The 24099-nt window shown below is 35.1% G+C and overlaps 1 protein-coding gene across 6 annotated transcripts in view; it reads right to left on the reverse strand.

Annotated features, from left to right (window-relative positions):
• The window catches only part of CDH18 (cadherin 18), a 687616-nt gene that overhangs the window by 150482 nt on the left and 513035 nt on the right, over positions 1-24099 (reverse strand). For all 6 annotated transcript variants that reach the window (XM_070411928.1, XM_070411926.1, XM_070411927.1 and 3 more), the window contains one exon: positions 14421-14540. In XM_070411928.1, the coding sequence (XP_070268029.1) occupies positions 14421-14540 (120 nt within the window). The remainder of the gene's footprint in view (positions 1-14420; positions 14541-24099) is intronic.

Raw genomic sequence — 24099 nt, forward strand, 5'->3', positions numbered from 1 at the left:
TATTGTTATTCCCATTTTATGGGGAGAAAACAAGCTCAGGATCCTGTGTTGGTGAAATTGGACCAAATGGGGAGTATATGGTAGAGCAGAAATATATCTTTATCATCCAAATTGGGTTTTAGTACTCTCCCCTTTATAAACTCCTGCTTCCAGGAGCTCACCATCATTTATATGTTTTCTAGATGAGGTCTGGACTTCAAAGAAAATGCTAGTATTACATCTTGTTCTTGTAACTGTCCTTTAAATTGGATCCCAATAAGCAAATTTGAGCCTTATTGGAATTTGAGGGAGTTTTGTTAACCACCATAGTATTATATATCTTCAATAAAAATACCTTTAATCACTGAAAGCACCTCAATTGCTCTATTTCATAGACTTTAAAAATTAGATAACTAACAATGATTCATAAATGTTTCAGTTAATCATAATAAAGTACTCAATCTTGATGTAATCCCATTCCTTGTACCATATAAACCAGTCTCATTACTTTGTTCTGATCTAAAAATGGTTTAATAGGCTATGGTAGTCATAATTTTATGGATTTTAATCAATTTTTAATACATAGCATTAGCTTAAGTGTTTATTTTTATTGTTTCTCTAAAGCTTTCATGTAAATAAATTTAAAAACTTGTTTTTAAAACTTGTATCCTCATTTGGAGGTTAAAAAATACATTTATGAGTAACCTAGAATCAATTGTGTTAGCATATAAGGATGTATCATAACCAACATAAGCTTTAGTGGCACAGAAGGCTACATTTGTTTAAATACTGTCTCCACTGATAACATTTTTAAAGTTGAATCTTGTTTTAAATGACATCGCAGGGCCAGTGTCTCTCAGTGGTTAAGCATTGACCCATGAACCAGGAGATCACAGTTCCATTCCTGGTCAGGGTACATGCCTGGGTTGTGGGGTTGATCCCCAGTAGGGGGCATGTGGGAGGCAGCCAGTCAATGATTCTCTCTCATCATTGATGTTTCTATCTCTCTCTCCCTCTCCCTTCCTCTCTCTGAAATCAATAAAAACATATTTTAAAATAAATAAAATGACACAATCTATAGAAACATCACAGGATCCAGTCAGTTTCAATAATACTAAGTACATTTATTATTTACAAAAGTTGTTTCAGATAACATCAAACATCATCTGAGTTTACTGGGAAAATATGATGCACCTTGTTCATTTGAATAATTGTGAGGGCTGGATTGGAAATTTTGTTTTGGTGTCCTGGTAATTTTTTTTTTAATCCAAGAAGTAAGACTGTCAGAAATTTACACCCTAATTTCCTTCCATTAACTGAACAAAATTTAGTGTTTCACATAGTCTTGCACACACGGGGCAAGCAATAAATACTGACAATGAATGAATCAGTTGAAGTGAGTTTTACAATGAGCAATTTTGCTTTTATATGACTTATAGAAATAACTGGAAGCTCCAGGTGAAACACATAATGTAATGCCTATTAAAAAAACAAACTAACTTTGCAGGGAAGTAGAAAATAACATGCTTTATGTACTAAAAATATGACCCCTCCTCCCAGATATATCCCAATACTTAACAGTTGCTTCAGGTGATTTTCTGACTTTTCAAGTATAAAGTGAATTTAGCCTCATGGTTTATTTGGGTGAGAACAATTAGTGATAGATCAATATCAATTACATATTTCACATAATTCATGTTACTAGAACTACATAAGACTGATGCATTTTTTAAATTACTTGTAAATGCAAAATTATCTATTAAATGTATATTCATTTTTACTGCATGCATATCAGTTATCATAAAAGGTTTATGTTTTAATTCGTAATGTATGATTTAAATAATTCCATTTTATTAATCAGGGCACTCGCAAACCATAAAGTGTAGATCATTCTATTCAAGGTTTATCCATAAATCTGAAAATATCTTCTCATAATACTATAGAAAATCATCTGAAGAAAATTTGACACAGTGGTTTAATTGAATACTCTTAGCAAAAGGCCCCAGCTTTTTAACAAAGGAAGAAAATATACAAAGACAAGTTAAATATTTCTAGAATAGGAGAATAAAATTATTTTCTGGTCACAAATTATAGCCCAATGTGTTCTAATGCCGTAGAAATACAGAAAAATAAAATCTATGATGGTAGTTACTGGAATTAAAGAGTCAGAGAGCCCAGGGTGTTAATATTATTGACTGTATAAACATCAAGTGCTTTAAACAAAAGACTCTTCCTATGGATTTGCCACCCCATCAGTCAGCTACATTTTGTAGTCTATCTAGTAGTCACTTGGAGAGAGCAGCTCACCAGTGCTTACAGGGTGAGGGTATGTGAGCAACAGTGAAACATTTGAAAAGCATAATGCTATTGCTTTACTTGTTTTCAAGTGATGATAGAGGGAGCTGAGCATTTTGAGTGTAATGAAGCTATAAGTATAACCATAAATGCTCAGCTAACAGGAAATACCACATACAAGGCATCATAAATATTTATTTACATAATGAATGCATAGCTATATGTTTTAAGAATGTGGAACAAATGTCAATTATGGGTCATAACTGTATAGGAAGCTAATCTATATATGCATGTAATGAAATACAAATAATACAAATATAATTTATACTTTGATTATAAATAAGCTTTTCAAAGTGGTTTATATGACATATTGGCATGTACTTTTAATTTTCTGAGGTTTTAATACACAAATTCTGCACAGGGAAAGGACTGGGACCATAAAGCCCTTGTCTCTTAATACTGAAATTACTCCTGCTGCGGATGAATGCTTCACAAACTGAGAATGACAATCTCCTGTGGGTCTTTTGCAAGCGCAGATGTGCCAGTGGCAAAGCCTGCCTGTCAGTACATTTTGGTGCACTCCCGGGCTTGTGCACGGCTGCATACACCTGAACTTTCCCCAGAGGGAGGGCTTTTATTTTTTCTCACAAAAATAGCCCAAGGGCCTGTTGCTTTCATAACAGTTTCTTTACAAGTCTCATTCGTGAAACTTTTTAGTCATCCTCCAATTCACAGGAAAAATCAGGAAGTTTTGTTTTTGTTTTTGTTTTTTTAAGCAAAGCGTAAGAAATTTGAATGACTAAAGTGGAGAAAAGCAAGAGAAATAAAGAGAAGAAACAGAAGACAAGCCTGGCTGGTTTTCTCAGTGGTTGAGCATTGACCTATGAAACAGGAGGTTACAGTTCAATTCCTGGTCAGGTCAGGTCACATATCCAGGTGGTGGACTCGATCCCCAATAGGGGGTGAGCAGGAGGAAGCCAATCAATGATTCTCTCGCATCAGTAACGTTTCTATCTCTCTTTCTCTCCCTCTCTTAAATCAATCCAATCATATTTTAAAAAACCCACACATTTAATTTTAAAAAGCAGAAGATAAGAAAAATAAGCAAGAAATGCAAAGAAAACAAGTGTTTGTGGTGAGCAGATTATTATAAATGAAAATGGTAACTAGTTGTAGAACTAGAGGAAAGGATGAGAAATACAGTAGAATATTAAAACGTTTAAGCTGTGCATATTTGGGGAAATATTTACTTAGCAAAGTGGGAAATGCATGTGGGTTAAAAGGCTGCCAGGCATTTCTGTGAAGGAAGGACCCGGTAGCTCCATGTCGCCTGGAAAAGGTGAAGCTCCTTCCCTTGCACGCGTCAGGTGAGCCAAAGGGACACAAAAGAAGGCCCATGTTTCTCTGCATGATAACAATAGGGGTTCTATGGAACATTCTGGAAGATGTTAGAGATAGAAACAAGAAAACGTTCCCCAGAGAGTGAGGAGAGAGGACCCCTTTGAAATAAAATGGCACTTTAACTCTCCTATCACACAGATTGATGAAACATTTGAAATATTTAATTTTCAGTTTCAAGTTGATTCCTTTTGCATGTATCATAAGTCTCCTCTACAATTGCTCAACCTTCAGAATATTCTGTTGCCCCAGAACCCTGTGTTAGCAGCGTTTAGGGGCACGAAGAGACACTCTGTTCTTCAGCAGAATCAGAGAGGACAGTAGCCCTGAGACCTAAAACTGGGAGGTAGGACCTGGCAAGTAGAGGAGAAGCTGCCTCCCCACTTTTTTCCACATTAGGAACCTGCAAAATATTGGAGGGGGGTGAGGAGGGCATTTTCTTTCCATACTTGATGGGATGGGAACATGAGCCATTTACTGGTATTTGGATTTTAAAGGGAAGACTTATCCCAAAAAGTTGGGATAGGCAGGCACTTTAGACCAAGAAAAAAGAAAAAAAAATATGAGATAAAATGATTAAACAAATATTTTTAAAACCTCAATTTCATTATTCTCTTTTCTGGTTCAGATATTCAACATGTCTAAATTTAATATGAGAAAGAATTTTTTTTTGAAAAATGAAACAATTATGGTAATAACAAAAAAGGTTTAATATTAGGATCAGGTATTATTTGCAAACAACTCTCCACAAATCATATTTTATCCCTGTAAATGACTACTGTTGTCTTCTACATGTCATATTAATCATTGTGAAAGACACAGAAATGAATAACGGAAGATCTCAAAAGTTTCATGTTCTAGACATGTCTTGTTCCTCAGGAAAAGTTTGTGACCTTAAAACTCACTAACAATTTTTTTTAATTATGATATCGCAAATACTTAGTATTCTAACAGCAGTTATATACTAATTTTATGGCAATCATTTGAGAAAGATCCTAAATTAGATTACATGATTGACAGAAATAGAAAGATTTTTTAAATGTTTATAAAAGACAAAACATGAAGCTTGTTATGCAGTGTAGTAAAAAATAATACTAATTGCAATCAATATCAAAATCTGCAATTAACATAAGCCATTTATTACTATTGAACTTTTACAAAATTAATGTTATACATTTTGATAATATATCCCTTTAGTAAAGATAATTAGGAACATGATTCCATGTGTAAGGCACTGTACAGGACCTGGCGCAGAGCACAACAGAAATATGGTCATGTTATGCCCTAAAGGAGTTCTCATGTGAGCGAAAGAAGTACTTGTTATGTTTTGTGAGGTATACAAAAAATGAGCTCAAAGATCAGAGGGATTAGTTCTGACTAAAGAGTATGGGAACCATCCATATGTGTAGAAGTTGGCCTGGGATGGACAGGCCAGAGTAGAGTAACAGCCTAAGTAGAAAAATAATGCACAAGTCATGCTTGGCTGAAATACAGAAGTTGGTGGAAGATTAGATGGATAGATAGATAATACTAATGAATATTATCCTAAGGCAGTTGAGATTCAGTTTAAATATCTAAGCTATTTGATTAGGGAAAAATCAAAGGCTGTCAATGGGATTGAAATACATTCTGTCCTTGGGTCAGAGAAACAATAGCCTCTCAGAAAAAATTTAAAGGACAGGGGGAACATTTGAATTGCTTAGTGGTTACACTCCATAGATGATCCTTAGTCAGGTTTAAATTTTTAATCTTTCATGTCATACAGCTCTTCAATATCTGAAAATCATCATTCACCTAATATATTTACCAGACTATTAGCTAAAGATTAGAGATACCAATATATCAATTCCTGGAAATTTTCTCAACAGCAACTGTTTAGGTGTAGGATACATGGAATGAAGTTACAAAAGAAAAAGCTAAATCTATATTTCCCCAGGAAGAAATAGTATAAAACTCATTACAATTAACCAACATTGATTTCTACCATTTCCTGTAACTCCTATTTTATAGACCATGAGATTAATTGTTTCCTTCCAAATAATAGCTGGTCAATTTTGTTGCAAGAAGTTAATATTTATTTAAAAACATATTCAATTTGGCTCATTTATTTGTTTGCTTGTTTCACAGTTTTATTTATATTTAATTTACATGCCATACAATTCATTAAGTGCCCAGTTCAAGTTAATTCAACTGCACGGATCCCTCTAAGACAGCAACAAATAGTTTAACTGACTTCTATAGAACACTAATCTATAATTTTGTTCCATTAGAACTATACCCATAGCAGTTAAGTTCAACAGATATTATTAATTCTATTCATGTCAATATGACGTGATGATATCCTTGCTACCGATTCAGAGAGTTATCTGATATCTATAGTGCCTATAAAGGACTTTGCTGCTACTTTGGCAGCAAGTAGCAGCAAAGTAATTTTTATTTTTTTAGAAATGCATTCTCAATGGAGTATCAGAATAAAATGCCTTTGGTTCCATTCTCTGATCCTCCAAATGTCAACAATTAACATAACTGTTGATATCTGATTTAAGTTATTGTGAACAATCTCCTTTTCTGGTTGAGTGCTGGCACTAGAAGTATAAAGTGGCTACTCATACACAGACAGCTGTATGCTCTCTCTAGAAAGTGGCTTTGGGGTTGAGAGGAATAAAAGTGGTCTCAGGGAGTCTGTGCCACACCTGCCTGGGCAGTGCATTGTACTATGAAGTTGATTTATTGGTCTGGAAAGCGCATTTCACAAAGATCCAGGTATCAGCATTTTATGTGTCTGCGTGTAAAAATAACCTAACCGGATCCTCTCACTGACCAAACTACGCCACAGCAGCTACAGGGAGGATGGAAATCTAGTTTTTTTAAGTGAGTCTGTTACTATAATGAACAAAATAAGAGTTCTAATCGGATGAGCAAAATGAGAAATTGATATTGAATGGACAACCACTAGTGTCTACTATATTTCATTGACCCTTAATTTCTTTTTTTTTTTTAAATATATTTTATTGATTTTTTACAGAGAGGAAGGGAGAGAGATAGAGAGTTAGAAACATCGATGAGAGAGAAACATCGATCAGCTGCCTCCTGCACACCCCGTATTGGGGATGTGCCCACAACCCAGGTACATGCTGTTGGCCGGAATCGAACCTGGGACCTTTCAGTCCGCAGGCCGATGCTCTATCCACTGAGCCAAACCGGTTTCGGCGACCCTTAATTTCTTAAATGAAATATATAAAATAGACTTTTCCATTAAGTTATTAAATCCCATACACATGTCTGCAGTTCAGGAACTATTTAGATTCTTTCTAAAAGAGATAATATATGATAATTTTTAAAGTAAATTAATAATATGACATAGTTTTGAATTAATGCATTCTGCTTTTCCATCGGGGAAGCAAATGTTTTAGCACTGAGTTTAACAATTAACTATTTTTGTTTCCTAGGCAGCTGAGTGAATGACAATGTATCTATAATTATTTGTGCCTGCACTTATTATTATTGCTATTATACCAATTGGGGATGGGCTATGAAAAAGAAAAATTGACAAACTATATTCTACTGTGGAATATTCTACCTTCTGCAGATCTTGTGGACCCTACTTTAGATATATTAACTCATTGAGTGAAGCCCACAATGTCCTGTCCTCAACAGCCCTGCTCAGCTCCAGTAGACTCATGCCTACGGCTTCTTTTTGGAGTCATTTCATCTCTTACGTGGCCTTGTTCAGTTCCTCCTGCCTTCTATTTTCCCAGACCCCCTGCCTTTATATGATGTGACCAAAGTAAACAGTTTCAGTTTTCTCATTTTGGCCTCCAGGAATATTTCAGGCTTAATTTCCTCTAGGATCCACATTTTCTGGTGGTTAGGGTATCTATAGAGCCCTCCTCTAACACCATATTTCAAACGAATCAATTTTTCCTATCAGTGTTATTCTTTGCTCTTAACTTATTAGCTATTAATAAATATGAAGCATTGCTTTGGGGGAAAGAAAACTATTTTCAGGTAGGTTTTCATATTACTCAACTGTAAACAAGAAGGAAATCTTACCTTTTGCAACAGCATGGATGGATCTGGAGAGTATTACGCTAAGTGAAATTAGCTAGCCAGTCAGAGAAATACACATACCATATGATTTCACTCAGATATAGAATCTAATGAACAAAATTTACTAACAAAATAAAAACAGGCTCAGATATAGAGAACAGACTGACAGCTGTCAGAGGGAAGGGGCTGGGTAAAAAAGGTAAAGGGCCCTGGCTGGCATGGTTCAATGGTTTGGCATCAACCTAAGAACCAGGAGGTCATGATTTGATACCTGGTGAGGGCACATGCCCTGGTTGTGGGCTTGATCCCCAATGAGGAGTGTGCAGGAAGCAGCCAGTCAATGATTCTCTCTCATCATTGATGTTTCTCTCTCTTTTTCTCCCTCTCCTTTCCTCTATGAAATCAATAAAAATATATTTTTTAAAAAGGTAAAGGGATAAGAAAAAAACAAAAATAAGAAAAACCTAATAGACAGACAATGGTATGGTGATTGCCTGAGGGAAAGGGGGGGAAGGAGAGGTAGGAGAGGGTAAAGAGGAGATAAATGGTAATGGAAGAAGACAAGTGTGTGGCTAAAAATAACTATGATTTTTTAAAATATATTTTCTTGATTTTTTACAGAGAGGAAGGGAGAGGGATAGAGAGTTAGAAACATTGATGAGAGAGAAATATCGATCAGCTGCCTCCTGCACACCCCCTACTGTGGATGTAACCACAACCAAGGTACATGCCCTTGACTGGAATTGAACCTGGGACCTTTCAGTCTGCAGGCTGACGCTCTATCCACTGAGCCAAACCTGCTAGGGCCTCACTTATTGTTTCATATTATGGTCAAAACATCTGATCTTCACCATTGTCAGATTGTAAAAATTATAAATAAAGCTTAACTAGAATTTTGTAAACCAGTATATTCTTCCGTTTTCCCTGACATTAGGTTTTTATCCCAAACTTTAGGTTTCCAGAATGGACCATCAGGAAGATTCAACCTGTGTAACATAAGCACAGACTTAACATCTCTGCACTAACTAAAATAACGAAGTTATTCATAAATTGTTGACATGAAACAGCTAATGTAGAGAATCATCAGATGGCTATAAATGACATGACCTTAAATAGACTTGCATTCTTAATTTAAAACTGCACAACTTCCCAGCAGGCATAGCTCAGTGGTTGAGCTTGAGCAGAGACCTATGAATCAGGAGGTCACCACTGGATTCCAGGTTAGGGCACATGCCCAGGTTGCAGGCTCGATCCCTGAGGTGGGGGGGGGAGGGGAAGGGTGTGTGCAGGAGGCAGCCAATCAATGATTCGCTCTCATCATTGATATTTATCTCTCTCTCCCTCCTTCCCTGAAATCAATAAAAATATATTTTTAAAAAATAATAAATAAAAACTGCACAACTGCTTCTTGTGAATACCCCATTCTGTTTCTAAGACCCTGGAAAGACAGAGTACATTTCTGTTTTTGTCTTTGACCTAAGACAGAAAAAGTACTTCCTTTTTGTAGCACTTCAATCATTCAGCTTCTGCTGTTGCTAAGAAAATTGCATAGTTTATAAAGAGGGATAGGAACTTTGAACATATTAATTCATATTTAATGAAGTTAGCACTATATTAACTGGACTAGGACTAAGATTTGAGTTGTAATAATAAACAACTATCAGCCCAGATTTCTCTTGACTTTGGTTCCCTAACCTGTTCATACATATGACTTCTGCACTCGGCTGCCTTCCTCAAAATGCCTTGTTTAGGGTTAGCAGTGTTCATAAACATGAAAATGGTTTCTTTCATTGATAACTCTGATGTGTTTTCTAGCTGAATTAAAATCAACATATTCAAACAAAATTAACCTCATTAATTTTACATTAACATGATTTTACTTAAATCTGGGCAGCAATCATGTATGTCTTTTACATTCCATTGTCATCTGCTATAATTTATTCTTTCATTGTCTTCTGCACCTTAAAAATGGCAATGTAAGATATCATTACTTTCTTTGTTATACACAAAGCAAATGACATAGAAGAGTTACCTGGACAAAGATTATTCAAAACAATAAATTATTCACAAGATTTGTTTCATATTGATTAACGGGATTTCAGTGTTAAACATTCCAGGACTTACTAATGGTCACACTCAAGGGTCCAATAATTCAAATGTATGGATGCAGTGATTCTTAGATTGTTATAAAATAGGAAACAAGGCCTTAAAGGCAGCTCAGCATTAGAAAGTCATTGTGAGTTCCAAAATGTCCCTTTTAATATAATAAAATAATATAATCCAAAGTCCTGATCTTAAACATAAGCACTCACAGCAGTATATGAGCACACAAGTTCTGCTTTATTATATTTGGTATTCATTGAAAGTAATTGGAAATGTGTTGAAATATAATCATGCCAAATTAGAGGATAGAATGCAAGTGTTACTATTAAAATGTACATTTATAAGTAACTACTATGCCAACATTTCTTATATAACATCCCTTCCATAGCAACTGATTAAGTTTTTAGTATATTTATTTGTACTTTATTCCAGACATTTTAAGCACAACTTCCACTAAATTCACTACTTCTGAGGGTGTATAATGACATGGTAATAGGTCTTTTTAAGTTTAAATTACCAAAAAATTCTTAGCTTTAAAGACAATAATGAGCATTCTAGGTTATAATACCTATTACCACAGACAACTAAGACATTGAATATTTAAAGAATCTTTATAGTAGTACATATATCCATAGTTTCCTATGATGCTTCAGCTACTATAATATTGAAATTAAAACATCAACATGTGGGCATACATTTCACATAATGAATTGTTTTGCTTAAAGAAAAGAGAAAAAAAAAATTAAGAGCCAAAATAATTTCATAGAGCAGTATGTGAGCAGAGCCTATTTTAAGTTATAAATAATATTTTTGCTTAATGAAATACTTAATTAACCTACAAATATGTATAACCGACTGCAATATTTATTTAAATATTGTTTTACAGATACATTTGCTGCACTAATGCACAAATTACAGCAGAGTACAACCCTAGTCAAATCTTGTTCTCAGAAGCCTGCTGTATCCAAAGTATATACACGCACACACCCAACATGTGCAAACATTCAGATAGACATTTAGACACACATACACACACACACACACACACACAGAATTAGCATTTGCTTTCTAACAAGTTCAAAAAGTGCACAGAAATTTTTCAAAATGCATATAGGATATTTATACCATTAATTATTATTTTAAGTAACTGTAACATTTTTGAAAAATAAACATTTGGCTATGTATAGGATGGTTAATGGGCTAAAGCAGTGATTTTTTTACCCTTTTCACCTCATGACATACATAAACTAATTACTAAAATTCTGTGGCACACCAAAACATATATTTTTTGCTTATCTGACAAAAAAAAAAAATAGGTATAGTTTTGATTCATTCACACTAGTTGGCTATTGTTGTGTTAGCTGTTGTCATTTTTCTATTGGACGATCTTAGGGAAAAGAGGTCAGTGTCTCTTACTAAATAGTCAGGTAATGCATGTTTTAAAAATTCTTACAGACGGCACACTGGTTGAAAATCACTGGGCTAAAGTCCTTGTGTGTGTTTGCATATTTATGCATGTGTGTGCCTGCAGGTAAGTGTGTGTGTGTGTGTGTGTGTACACAATACTAACCAAGGTAATTGGAACACAATCTTCTTGTTTCCTTCCTCTAGGGCGATGCATATTTAAAGTGAGAAATATATCTATTTCATATGTAAAACAACCATGATTATTGGGAAAATAGATCAAAAGGAGCAACAATAATATCAAATAATGAGATGTCTTAAGATTTTCTGTCACTACAATGGCAATCCTATTACAATATAGAAATAATCAAATCTATGTCAAACACCTTAAATTGACACAGTGTTATAGTGTAAATATATTTTAATAAAACAAATATATTCAACTAATTCCAAACCTCCCTACCAGATTAAAAATGTTTACACATATGTATACATATTTTTGTCCCAAAATTCTGATTGTCAGATAAATAAATATTTTATTTCTAAATATTTAGTAATATCTTGGTACTAAAATCTTGTATATCACATTCATTTTAGGTAATATTACATTACTTATTTTTATAACCTCCTAATTTCTATTTTTACTTGATTTAATTATATATTATAATTTATTCTAAAATTAAAATGCATATAATATATGGATACACTGAGTGGCCAGATTATTATGACCACCTGACATTTGTAGGCAAATTAGCCATACACTGCATCATATAGGATATGGAAGCCGAAGGACTGATCCAACACCTTTGCTGTCTGCAGTTACCAAGATAAAATGTCTCCAATTCGTACAGGAACACAAGGATTGGACAGTCGAGCATTGGAAAAAAGTCATGTGGTCCGATGAATCACGTTTCCAGTTGCATCATGCAGATGGCAGAGTGAGAATTTGGTGGAAACAGCATGAAAGCATGCACCCCACATGTATGAGTACAACCCTTCAAGCTGGTGGAGGCAGTGTTATTGTTTGGGGCATGTTTCCTGGCATTATTTGGGCCCTTTAATTCGTGTGGAACAACGTCTGAATAGCACAACATACCTAAGTATCGTTGCTGATCAAGTTCATCCTATCATGTTGATGGCGTATCCCAATGGAGATGGCTTCTTCCAACAAGACAGTGTGCCATGCCACGGTGCTCGTATTGTGCAGGAGTGGTTTCAAGAACATGAGGGAGACGTTATCTTGCTTAGGTGGCCCCCAAAATCACCAGATCTCAATCCAATTGAGCATTTGTGGGACAAAGTTAAAAGAGCCATCAGGCAGCTGGTTCCACAACCATCAAATCTCACAGAACTGGACAGTGCTATTCATCAGGCATGGTGTCAGATTCCTTGCATCACCTTCCAACATCTCGTGGAGTCAATGCCAAGAAGAATCGCCGCAGTATTGAAGGCAAAAGGTGGCCCAACGAAGTATTGATGGGGTGGTCATAATAATCTGGCCACTCAGTGTATATATGTGTGTGTATTTTTCATTTACATATACATATCCACATATATTCTTCATTATTTTATTCATAAATTATGAGAATTACGGGGCTAAACAGTATGCCTGATATCTATTCTTCACTTCTGTTTTGGAGCATAACAAGGATGAAAGAGAACAAGTAACTTAGTTGAATCTCTTTGTAAATATGATGGTGATAATACTCTTAGCAATCTAATGGTATTAATCATTCAAAGTGTTGTTGTCTATAATATCTCTTCAGTTAGATGTACCTCATTGTCTAAGATAATGGTAAACAAACCTGGAGTCTACAGACTTGTGGAGCAAGTTTCCAGAAAAATTATTTTGTTTATTATGTTTATGAATATAAGGGGGTATTTAGGACCAAAGGTGGCTCTCTGCACTAGTTCTGTGGTAGTGCCCTTTGCTCAAAGACCCCACTTGTTAACCTTACTCAGAAGGCATCAAATGTGACTTAGGAACATCCTGGATCTCTCTCCTCACTTCATCTATGTCTCATTATGTATATCTTTGAAATTATTAGTAAATTTGAGACTTATTTGTACTGTAAAGCTGGCTAGATTAAAAAATGAGTTTTATATTTAGCCAAGTTTTTTATTAACAAATTGTCAATGAGGCCAGAGCTTTCAGTGGTTTTTAGATTATGCTGTTGTAACATAACCCTATAATGCATTATTGAATATCCTTCAGTTCCATTTTGGCATCACATCAAATGATATAATAGGATATGATTGTTTTGGCCAGAAAAATAGAGAGGAAAAAGGGCAGATTCATGTTTTCCTGAAAAAAATGTTGATATGTCTTTGGATTTATTCTCAGTTAATCTCTCATCATTAATACAATATTTAAGGGCTGAAAATTATTTCTCATTAGGAAAAAATGGCAGTTCAATACAATTCTCCAATGTAATATACAACAACTTCTGTGACAATCAAATTCAAATAAAATATAAAATAATCAAACTAAGTCATTTACCTTCTTTTGCAAAGAATTAAATCTAATATGTAAATAAAACATACAATAAACTTGAAAATCTCATTTCCCATAATGCCCCATGTTTGTTTTAAGGAAAAAGTATTTCACTAACTGTTACAGGAATAAGCTAATAGTAGGAGCTTTTACTGGTGTAGGTATGAATATTGGATGATCAAAGTCCCGAGGAAAGCTGTTAATTTTAATTATTCAATCACATTGTTTTAGAAAAGTGAGGGCATTTTCAAGTGTGCTACAATAACAATGTCAGATATAGAAAAGTACACAGAAATACAGCTGACTCTTGATCAATGCAAGGGTTAGAGGTGCTGATCCCCCCTGCAAACACTATAAACATATGTGATAACTCTTGACTCCCTCAAAGCTTAACTACTCATAGCCTACTGTTGACCAGAAGTCTTACTGATAATACAAACAGTTGATTGGCACATATTTTGTATGTTATATGTATTATATTCTGTATTCTTATATGACGTATGCTAGAGACAAAGTGTCATTAAGAAAGTAAGAAATTAAATACATTTATAGTACTGTATGTAATCATTGAGAAAAAAAAAACACATCTAAGTGAATCCGCATAATTCCAACTCATGTTGTTCAAGGGCAATTATTAAAACACCGTTTTCTTTCCTGTACATGCACCTGCACACAAGTTATAGAGAAATGCACTAACCTGTTTTCGGGTCTACGGAGAAGTAGGGCTGTCCCTGGAGAATGCTGTAAACCACCCGGGCACTGTTCCCATAGGTAGGGTCATCTGCATCGGTAGCTGTCACCTGCAGAACAGAGGTACCTGTGCATTCAGGAAAACAAATTTTAGTATGTTATAACATTCAGCATGTGAGTAACTTGTACACAGAAGGAGTTATATTGAGATATCTATAGAGAACCATAATGCATTTGCCCCACTAAATTTAATTCTTAGATTTATTAGCCAAACGTATTCCTTACTTTCTTTGCCTGAGTCCAAAGTAAAATATGATGTAACTCTCTGTGCTGATAACACTCACGTAATTAGGCTTCGGTTGGATTGATGTTTAAAAGTCAAATCGGTGTTAATTGTGGGGCAAAGTCAAAGTTGTGATGAGAATGTACGTTGCCTGCTATGTGACTGTTCAGAAAACCAGGGGTGGAATGGTTTGGGAAGGTGATTGAGTTGACAAATTATTATTAATACCATCAAAACAGCCCATTCAAATCATTTCCGTCATTCATGATCTTTTTATTTCATACACGGACAGTTAATGAGACTCCTAACGAGTTCCCATGGTTCAGTTAGCATTCTTTTAGTCTCTTCTACACTGTACCAATATATTTATCTTAACACAATGGGTATCAGAATTTCCCTACCACACTAACTTTTTGGTGATTAAAATGCATTTTAAAGTAATTTATAAGCTTTAAAATATTATATTGTGGTACTAATTTTTTGGATCTATTATGCTAGTTTATGTTTACACCTTTTAAACATTATTTGAATGGTTAGATAAATCAATCTAATATTCAGTTATTCCCAAATAAAACTGATCTAAGTGTAACATGACAACCATCTATTAAGGCAATACAACTTCACTGTAGAATTAGTGGTTAAGAGCTTTCATTTATTTATAACATGTATTTGATGAGTCATCTACAAGTGCATACTTGATATTTAATTTGCCACACTAGAAAATTCTACCTACTAGCACAGGTTTTATATCAAACAAAAATATTTTCACAACCAAGTAAGCCTCTATAAATTTTTGCATTCATTTTGGTACTTGACTATGGAAGTGCTGACAACTGTCAGTCTTTAATTTTAGTAATTACTTCAAATATGTAGGTATGACACACCTATTATGAGTCTAAATTCCAACAGAACTTTAAACAAAGCTTGTCCTTTGCCTACAAGGGATCCTAGAGAACTTAAAAGAATTAGTATGAGAAGTGCAACTGAAAATTCTTATTAGCAGACCAAAAATGTATAACTTTTAGTAATATGCTATGATTCTGGGCTAAATAGTATTGTTACATTGATATTCTAAGCAGAAATATAATTAGTAATTAGGCATACCCAGAAAAGGAGGACTGACTGTGTTATTTCTAAAAGAAATCTCTAATTATGGGTAATAAAATACAATTGCAACACCAAATGCTGGTGAGAATGCTGAGAAACTAGGTCACCCTTATACTGCTGGAAATGTAAGTTTAGCAGATTCTTGTAAAACTGAACATACATTTACCATATAACCCAGCAAGTTGTACTCTCGGGCATTCATATTAAGGTAATAAAAATATATGTTCACATAAAAACCTGTTTACAAATATTCATAGTTACATCATTCATAGTAGCTCTCAGATGAACACAACCCAGATAGCCTTCAATGGGGCAATGATTAAACAAACTATGGTACATTCATACTATCAAAAACTACTTAGCAATAAAAATAAACAGACTATTGATATTTGTGACAACTGAAATGAATTTTCAGAGAATTATACCCAGTGAAAAAAGCCAGAGATGGGACCTTGGAAACTGAGGGGTTTAATTCCACAGAAATAAAACTTTCAAGAATACCTCATCTTCCCGTGGGGGCCTCCGGAAATTCTTATTCTAGCAGCACCCAGGAAGCCCACTTCTACAGGCAGTCATGGGGACACAGAGGACATCCACTAATAATAATATCATTTTATAGTTTTGCAATATGTTACCATTTGGAAAAAACTGTGTAAAGGATATAGGCATGAGGAATCTCTCCATATCATTTCTCATGACTGCATGTGAATCTGTGATATCAAAATTAAAAGTAAAAAAAAAAAGTCTTTTTGCCTCAGTGCTAGTCCATTCTTAGAAAGCCTTCTTTGTGTGCACCATGAATTTTCAGACTCTAGCACTACATGTTCTGGCTTTATTATACTTACCAGAGCTAATCATATGTAAACTATCTTTTCCACTACTAATTATGATTATTACTATTATAGAATATTAATGACACATGCTCCAATATTCATCTCTCCAACTTGTTTAGAGAATGCCAGTAGGTAGATATTTACAGAAAAATGTTAATTTAGGAGACATTTTCATTGGTACCTCACTGAAACTAATTAAAATCTGTAGTAATTTCCCTGGTCAGGCTATAACAGTGGACAAAATGTTATAAAATATTACCAGTAAAATATTTGACCTGATAGGAAAAAATGCTAATAATACCTGGCTTATAGGGATGACTAAGATTCAAAAAAGAGAAAACAGGATAGAATATTGTAAAATAGTGGCCATTAAGAAGCCACACTTATACAAACACAAGCTTTTGAAACTTGCTCTGGTTTTGCAATAGTAATTTAAGTCTAAATCGTTTTTAAGATCTTAAAATAGTCCCCAAGCAACCATTCATGGAGAAAGCTGAGAAAAAGAAACAGTACAAGATCACACCTCATTGATGGTGATGGGCTGGATCATCGCATGAAGGAGAAAGCGTGCTCTGCTTGGCTTGAGGTGCCTATAAAACCCAGCCTTGTTAAGTGAAAGCTGAGAAGCATGAATGCAGTGACAAATGGACGAGAAAGAACAAGGTAGGAAAGGAGATAGAAAAGAAAGAAAGGTAGACTGGAGGTATTGTCTGAGTGATGGTTAAAGTAGAAGAGTTAAGTAAACAGCAGGAAAGGGGTTTAGGGGAAGAAAAGAAAATATGATAGCCCTCTACTCGGATCACAAACTACGGTCCTTAACACATCTCTGTGCTGCAGACCTCACGGGTACCGGGCGGTTCTATTTGTGTGTGAAACAAGGAACAGCAGATTGCCTCTCTCACTGTACTTTGGTGGTATCTGAAGGTATCAGGCTGCCACTTTGAGTAACAAATAGCTGGCTGAAGGGAGCAGAGGTATATGCATAGCACAGAGCAAGGCAAAGTCAATATGCCCCAGGAGACAGCAGCAGGAGAAATAAAAAAGAGGGATGGAAAATAAATCTCTTGCTCAAGTGTTCAAGGATTTCTTACCAAAGAGAATTAATAAGGAAGTTTCAGGCCAAAAGAAAATTACCTGTACTCTAATTAATTTTAAGTTCAGATGGGAAAATTATAAGAACCACTGGTGCTTTGGGAAGTATTTAAATTAGAAAAAAATGCTTTCTTTTTCATTTAAAACATATAAGTAATCAAAAAATAAGAACGCTTAAAGTATGTGCTATGAGTTGGATTATTTCCCCTGGAATTGTATATGTTGGAGTTTTAAATTCCAGTACAATGACCTGGAAATAAGGTCACTGTCGATGTAATTGGTTCAGATGAGATCATTCTGGAGTAGAGTGGGCCCCTAATCCAACAGGACTGGTGTCCTTATAGAAATGGGAAATTTGAAGACACACACACACACACACACACACACACACACACACACACGGTGAAGTATATATGAACATGGAGGCAGAGATTGGGGTGGTACTTCCACAAGCCAAGGGAAGTCAAGCAAGCCCAGCAAACCACTAGAAGCCAGAGGAGAGGCTTGGAACACATCCTTCCCCAGTGATTTAGGAGGGAGCATGGCCTGCTGTCACCGGGACCTCAGACTTCTAGCTTCAGGAACAGTGACATGCTAAACTGCTGTTTTAGCCACCCACTTGGTAGTACTTTGGTACAGCGGCCCTAGCAAACTAACACAACTGTGTGACAATTGCAGTGGGAAGAATGACATTTATTCTCAGAATTTACGGTTGTTCCTTTAACAGATTCTGAGCAAGAGTCTGAGGTTACAAGTCAAGGAAAAATGAGGCATAATTTCCTGTACTATTTGATACCAGATATACCATAAATGAGATAAAATTAGAAGTTAATCTCACAAGAGAAAAATTAAAGTAAGCAAAAAATAATGGTATTTTATTTTATTTATTTTTATTTATTTACTTTTATTTCAGAGAGGAGGGGAGAAACATCAATGATGAGAGAGAATCATTGATTGGATGACTCCTAAACACCCCACACTGGGGATTGAGCCCACAACCTAGGCATGTGCCCTTGGCCAGAATTGAACCCAGGACCCTTCAATCCACAGGCCGACTCTCTATCCACTGAGCCAAACACCTAAGGCAACAGTATTTGATTTTTTAAAACATTAGACACTATTTGTAATATAGCCTGTTGGCACTTTTAAATAAATTAGTGAGTTATATTGGTCATTTTAATGAATTTTTATTTCTGGTTAAAAGTTTAAGTGAAAAAAATCATCAATATTTATATATCTATGTCTATGTAAAGTGTCCTGTATTGGACCATTCAAATCATTTATTCATGCTATGTGCCCTAATTGCATAGATAGTAGAAAAGAAATAATTATTATCCTCTCCTGTGCTAGATTTGCAAATGAAAATATATAAAGTGATAACTACAAGATCATTATTCCACCAGAATATTAAAATAATAATTCCATTTTTTATGAAAATTATTATATGGATTTGGTCAAAAAATACTAAATCAACAGTCCCTTCCCTAAATATTTAGTTTTCACTAAGAAAAAAAAAAACTTAAAAGTGCTACATGTTTTCTTAACTTTCACAACAGTTTCCATTAAAACAATACAGAAGCATTGCATTTCAAAGTTTCATTAGTTACTTAGTGTATAATCTTTTCTTGGTAAATATTTCCTATGGTGCACTCTTAACTGTTCCCATGCTACGTATCAGTGTCCCTCAGCTGATGTCTTACACAAATCTGAAAATGATTTAAGTACATAAAAAAAAGCTTTCAAGATATCTTTTCTACAATAAAACTGAAATCCTGTTTCCTTTGCGGATTGCCCTGTGTCATTCTTTTGATTCACTTTCTTTTTGTACTACAGCTTTATAAATTGCACACATTTTGTAAAGTTACATGCCAATGAGAAGCAGAAAGAGTGGACTTTCTTGAACGTCTCTGAAGACCGATTTGAAATACTTAATAAGCCATTTTAATACCAAGCAAATATTCTCTGAGATCGCAAATCGTTATGCATGACTTGTCAGGGTTCACAGCTTTGATAAAATCTCAAGTGACTCAATGTGGAGCCAGAAATTTGGGTAAAAATGAGCTGAGGACTTAGGAAGCTTGTGAGTACCTCTCTGAAGAAATCTCTTAAGGCGTAATTCTCAGAAGATTTTTCCAGAGAAAGTAAAAAAGCAATAGTCATCAAGCTATAGTTTAAATGTCATTCTACACAGGAGGGCTGTAATTTCACCAAACAGAGCGATAGCACAGTGTTCTAGTCATCGTGTCATTCTATAATGCTTCCAGTATTCACCCAAGAATAATTTGATTAAAGAAAAATCCTTTTCAACAACACTTATAAAACAACTAGGTACCAAAACAAAAGTTACTCTTCTATTTTAAATATTGGCTAGTGTTAATCTCTGTGTATCTTCAATTATATTCTTTTTTTATAAGAATGCCTAGTGCTAAATTTCATATTACTCAAGTAAATTTTATATTATATTCCTTGAATAAAAATAAACAATTATGAAATTAAATGTATTGAATGGCAATGATATGGAAAGGCTTCTGCTCTATGCCATTTATTTGAATAATGAGATTAACCTATTGAAAAAAAATACATTTCAAACCATTTTACAGATGTAGGCACTGAGGTTTCAAAGGTCCTACAGTTGACAATTGGAGAAGGCAGCACTCAAGCTTGGGCCTGTCTATTATGCTATATGCCATTCTTTCCCATATACTCTTTTGCTCCACTCATTCATGATTTGTTGAATCCTATTTAATAGTCACATTATCTCCTGCCTTTTTCTTGTTTTCTCCCTTGGCAGTACGTCAGGGCAGTCCAGATGCATCTGCGTGGGAGAGTTCATTGCACATCTAATTTTTAGAATGGGATTTGGGAAGCATATACTCTAAGGCAGTGATTTGTGAATTGGGTTCAACTTATGGTGAAACTATTCCAATAAAGTAATTTATGTTATAAATTAATCAGTTATTTTGGGGAGTCCCAAATCAAGTCTACTTTCATAAAAGTTAATGGAGAAACTTAGGAATCAGAAGTATCATAAAATACAACCTGGTAGGTCAATCAACAATTAAACAGAAGTGTCATTAAAATATATGTATTCTTCTAAGAGTTTTAGTTTCAGGTCTTACACCCAACTCTCTAATCCACTTTGAGTTTATTTTTGTGTGTGGTATAAGATAGGGGTCCAGTTTTATTGTTTTGCATATGGCTGTCCAATTTTCCCAGCACCATTTGACAAAGAGACTGTTCTTTCCCCACTGTATATTCTTGGCTCTTTGTCAGCGATTACCTGACTAGATATACACATAGGTTTATCTCTGGTCTCTCTTAGCATGTTCCATTGACCTATGTATTTGTTTTAATGCTGATACCACACTGTTTTTATTAACATAGCTATGTAATATAGTTTGCAATCTGGAAATGTGATGCCTCCATCTTTGTTACTTCTCAAGATTTCTTCTGTGTTGGGTCTTTAGGGGTTCATACAAATTTTATATTGATTTTTCTACTTCCTTGGAAAAATGCCACTGGGATGTTGATAGGAATTGGACTGAATCTACAGATTGCTTTGGGTAGTATAGACATTTTACCAATATTATTTCTTCTAATCCATGAGCATGAAATATCTTTCCATTTGTGTGTATTTTCACTTTCTTGCAGACATGTATTCTAGTTTTCATTGTGCAGATATTTTGCCTCCTTGATTAGATTTATTCCTAAGTATTTTATAGTTCTTAATGGATTTGTAAGTGAGATTGTTTTCCTAATTTGTTTTTCTGACAGTCTGCTGTAAAATGATTTTTTGAGCCACTAAGTTGTATGTTGGTTTGTTACACAATAGCTAACTGACATAGACAAAAAGATGTAGGATAGAAAATGAGAAGAAAAAAATATGAACCTTAGACATTTTTGAACAACATATGATTTATCAGTTGTCTTGTGTTAGGACTCAAATGCACTCTAAGTTACCATGTACACGTACAGAAATGGCCTCATTTGGAAGATTATGCCCCAGGGTAGTGATTTAAAAACGTCTACTAGAATCTTGGAAGAGATCCAGGGTGAAGCTCCCTAGATGTTTGGGCAGAACTAAATCAGTCCCCCTACAAACAGTGCAATAAAGTAAGCACAGCTGGTGTCCCTACTTGTTGCTGTGCAACACAGAACACAGCTGCAAATAGAAATGAGCCTGTGGGTGTGAGATCAGAGAGGGGAACAAAGACGACAGGAAAATGATTAGGGATGTTTCAGTACATCTCCAAATAATGAACCTCGCAGAACTTAAGGTTCATATACTAGAAATTTTACTATATGAAATTTATATCTTTTTTTATATATCCCAAACTAAGTTTCAGTAATTAATGGAAGTTAAAGTTTTTAAATAATGCATGCAATTTTCATATCAAGTAATATGTAAATCTCTCTAGTAAATTAAAAACATTATTTATATCATGTTATCATTTCTAAAGAGCTTTTAAATAATGTTCAATTATGGGTATATTTATTAATATACAGAAGAGAACAGGTAGAGATTTATATATTATAAATATGTTTCAGTGAAAAACAAAGAAGTTATGACATTTATTTTCAGGAAAATTGGATTGTGATTTGGTGTGGTTTCCTTTGAAACAACTTTAGATATAAAGCATTTTTAAAAAATTTAAAGTGACTGCAATGCAACCATATTTAAATTTATACTAAACACTCCTGATTCCCGGTGAAAGCAAGACTATTGCAGAAATCTAGGTATATGTACATACAAATAGAAGGGAACTTTCTAAATAATAATATGTCCTTATAACATCACTAAATGTCTTAAGACATATACCACCCTTTTCATCTGAGAATGGCAATACTGTTTGCATATACAATTTCATTCCTTCTGTCTTCATTCCTAAACTGCCACACAAGAGCTTAAATGCTGACTCCAAAAGCAGGAATAATTTTAATTCATGGTAATGTTCCTCTTTGCTCCACATGACAATATTATTGACTTTTCGATTCCTAGTCTCATTTCTGAAAACTTAGACATTTAGTAAAATTATGTAAAACCAAATTTAAAAAGCATTTCTATAGAATAATTTATAGAAGATAGTAAAGTCACCACAGTTGGGACAATCATGGACTGTATATCACAGGAGAAAATGTTAAATGTGCATCAGTACAATGTGGACCAGTCTCTTCGTAGTCTACTCAGATTACACTGGCCTTCATATCATCACACTGTCATTCTGTCCATACTAGTATATGTTCATTTTGTTTAATCTGATTCTATCCTATCTAATAAAGAGGTAATATGCAAACAGACCATCACTCCAATACACAAGAAGACTGCCCCCATGTGGTCAAAGATGGCCATCACAAGATGGCCAGCAGGGGAGAGCAGTTGTGGGTGATCAGGACTGCATGGTAGGGCATTTAGGGGCAATCAGGCCATCAGGGAGCAGTTAGGTGTTGATCAGGCTGGCAGGAGAGTGGTTAGGGGGTGATCAGGCTGGCAAGAGAGTGGTTAGGAGGTGATCAGGAAGGCAGGGGAGTGGTTAGGGGGTGACCAGGCTGGCAGGCAGAAGCAGTTAGGGGCAATCAGGCAGACAGGCAGGCGAGTGGTTGGGAGCCAGAAGTCCTGGATTGTGAGAGGGATGTCTGACTGCCCATTTAGGCCCAATCCCACTGGGCAGTCGGGCATCCCTTGAAGGGTCCAAGATTGAAGAGGGTGCAGGCTGGTCTGAGGAACACACACACACACACACACACACACACACACACACCATGGACGAATTTCGTGCACTAGGCCTCTAGTTTCTAGATAAGTAATGAAAAAAGCAATATGACAGCCAATAGCTTACTAGACACTGACCGTGATTCAAATGATCCTTTTCTCAATTAATGCTTTAAAAAGGTAAATGTAATTATTTTTAAATAAGAGCCGTGCCATTAAAGTAGCCATGCGACTGTTCTTTCAGCACAGAAAACTTATGCAAATGTTTTTGCTGCTGTTGTCATCACATTGTGCATTTGAATGTGGCAATTAATATTTAAACATAAAAAATACTTACCTGGGCAGGCAGGATGGTTTTTGTTCATAAAATATATAACATGAACATTCTAACATTATGGCATTCTTTTTGGAAGTGACTATAAATGTGAAAAATACCATATTCTTCAATTCATGATTCTACTTCAAAATGTTTTCCTTCTTTTCTCTTGCATGTTCCCTAGGACAGATGTTCTCAACTGAGAGCAGTTTTGCCCCCCAGAGAACATTTGGCAATGCCTGAACACATCATGATATGGCAGCAGTGGGAAGGATGCTATGGCCATTTAGTGGGCAGAGACCAGGGATGCTGCTAAAATCCTACAATGCACAAGCCAGCTCCCAA

The sequence above is a fragment of the Myotis yumanensis genome, unplaced genomic scaffold (genome assembly GCF_028538775.1).
Source record: "Myotis yumanensis isolate MYYU_CA2020_CCGP unplaced genomic scaffold, mMyoYum1.0.hap1 SCAF_4, whole genome shotgun sequence".
Classification (NCBI taxonomy): Eukaryota; Metazoa; Chordata; class Mammalia; order Chiroptera; family Vespertilionidae; genus Myotis; species Myotis yumanensis.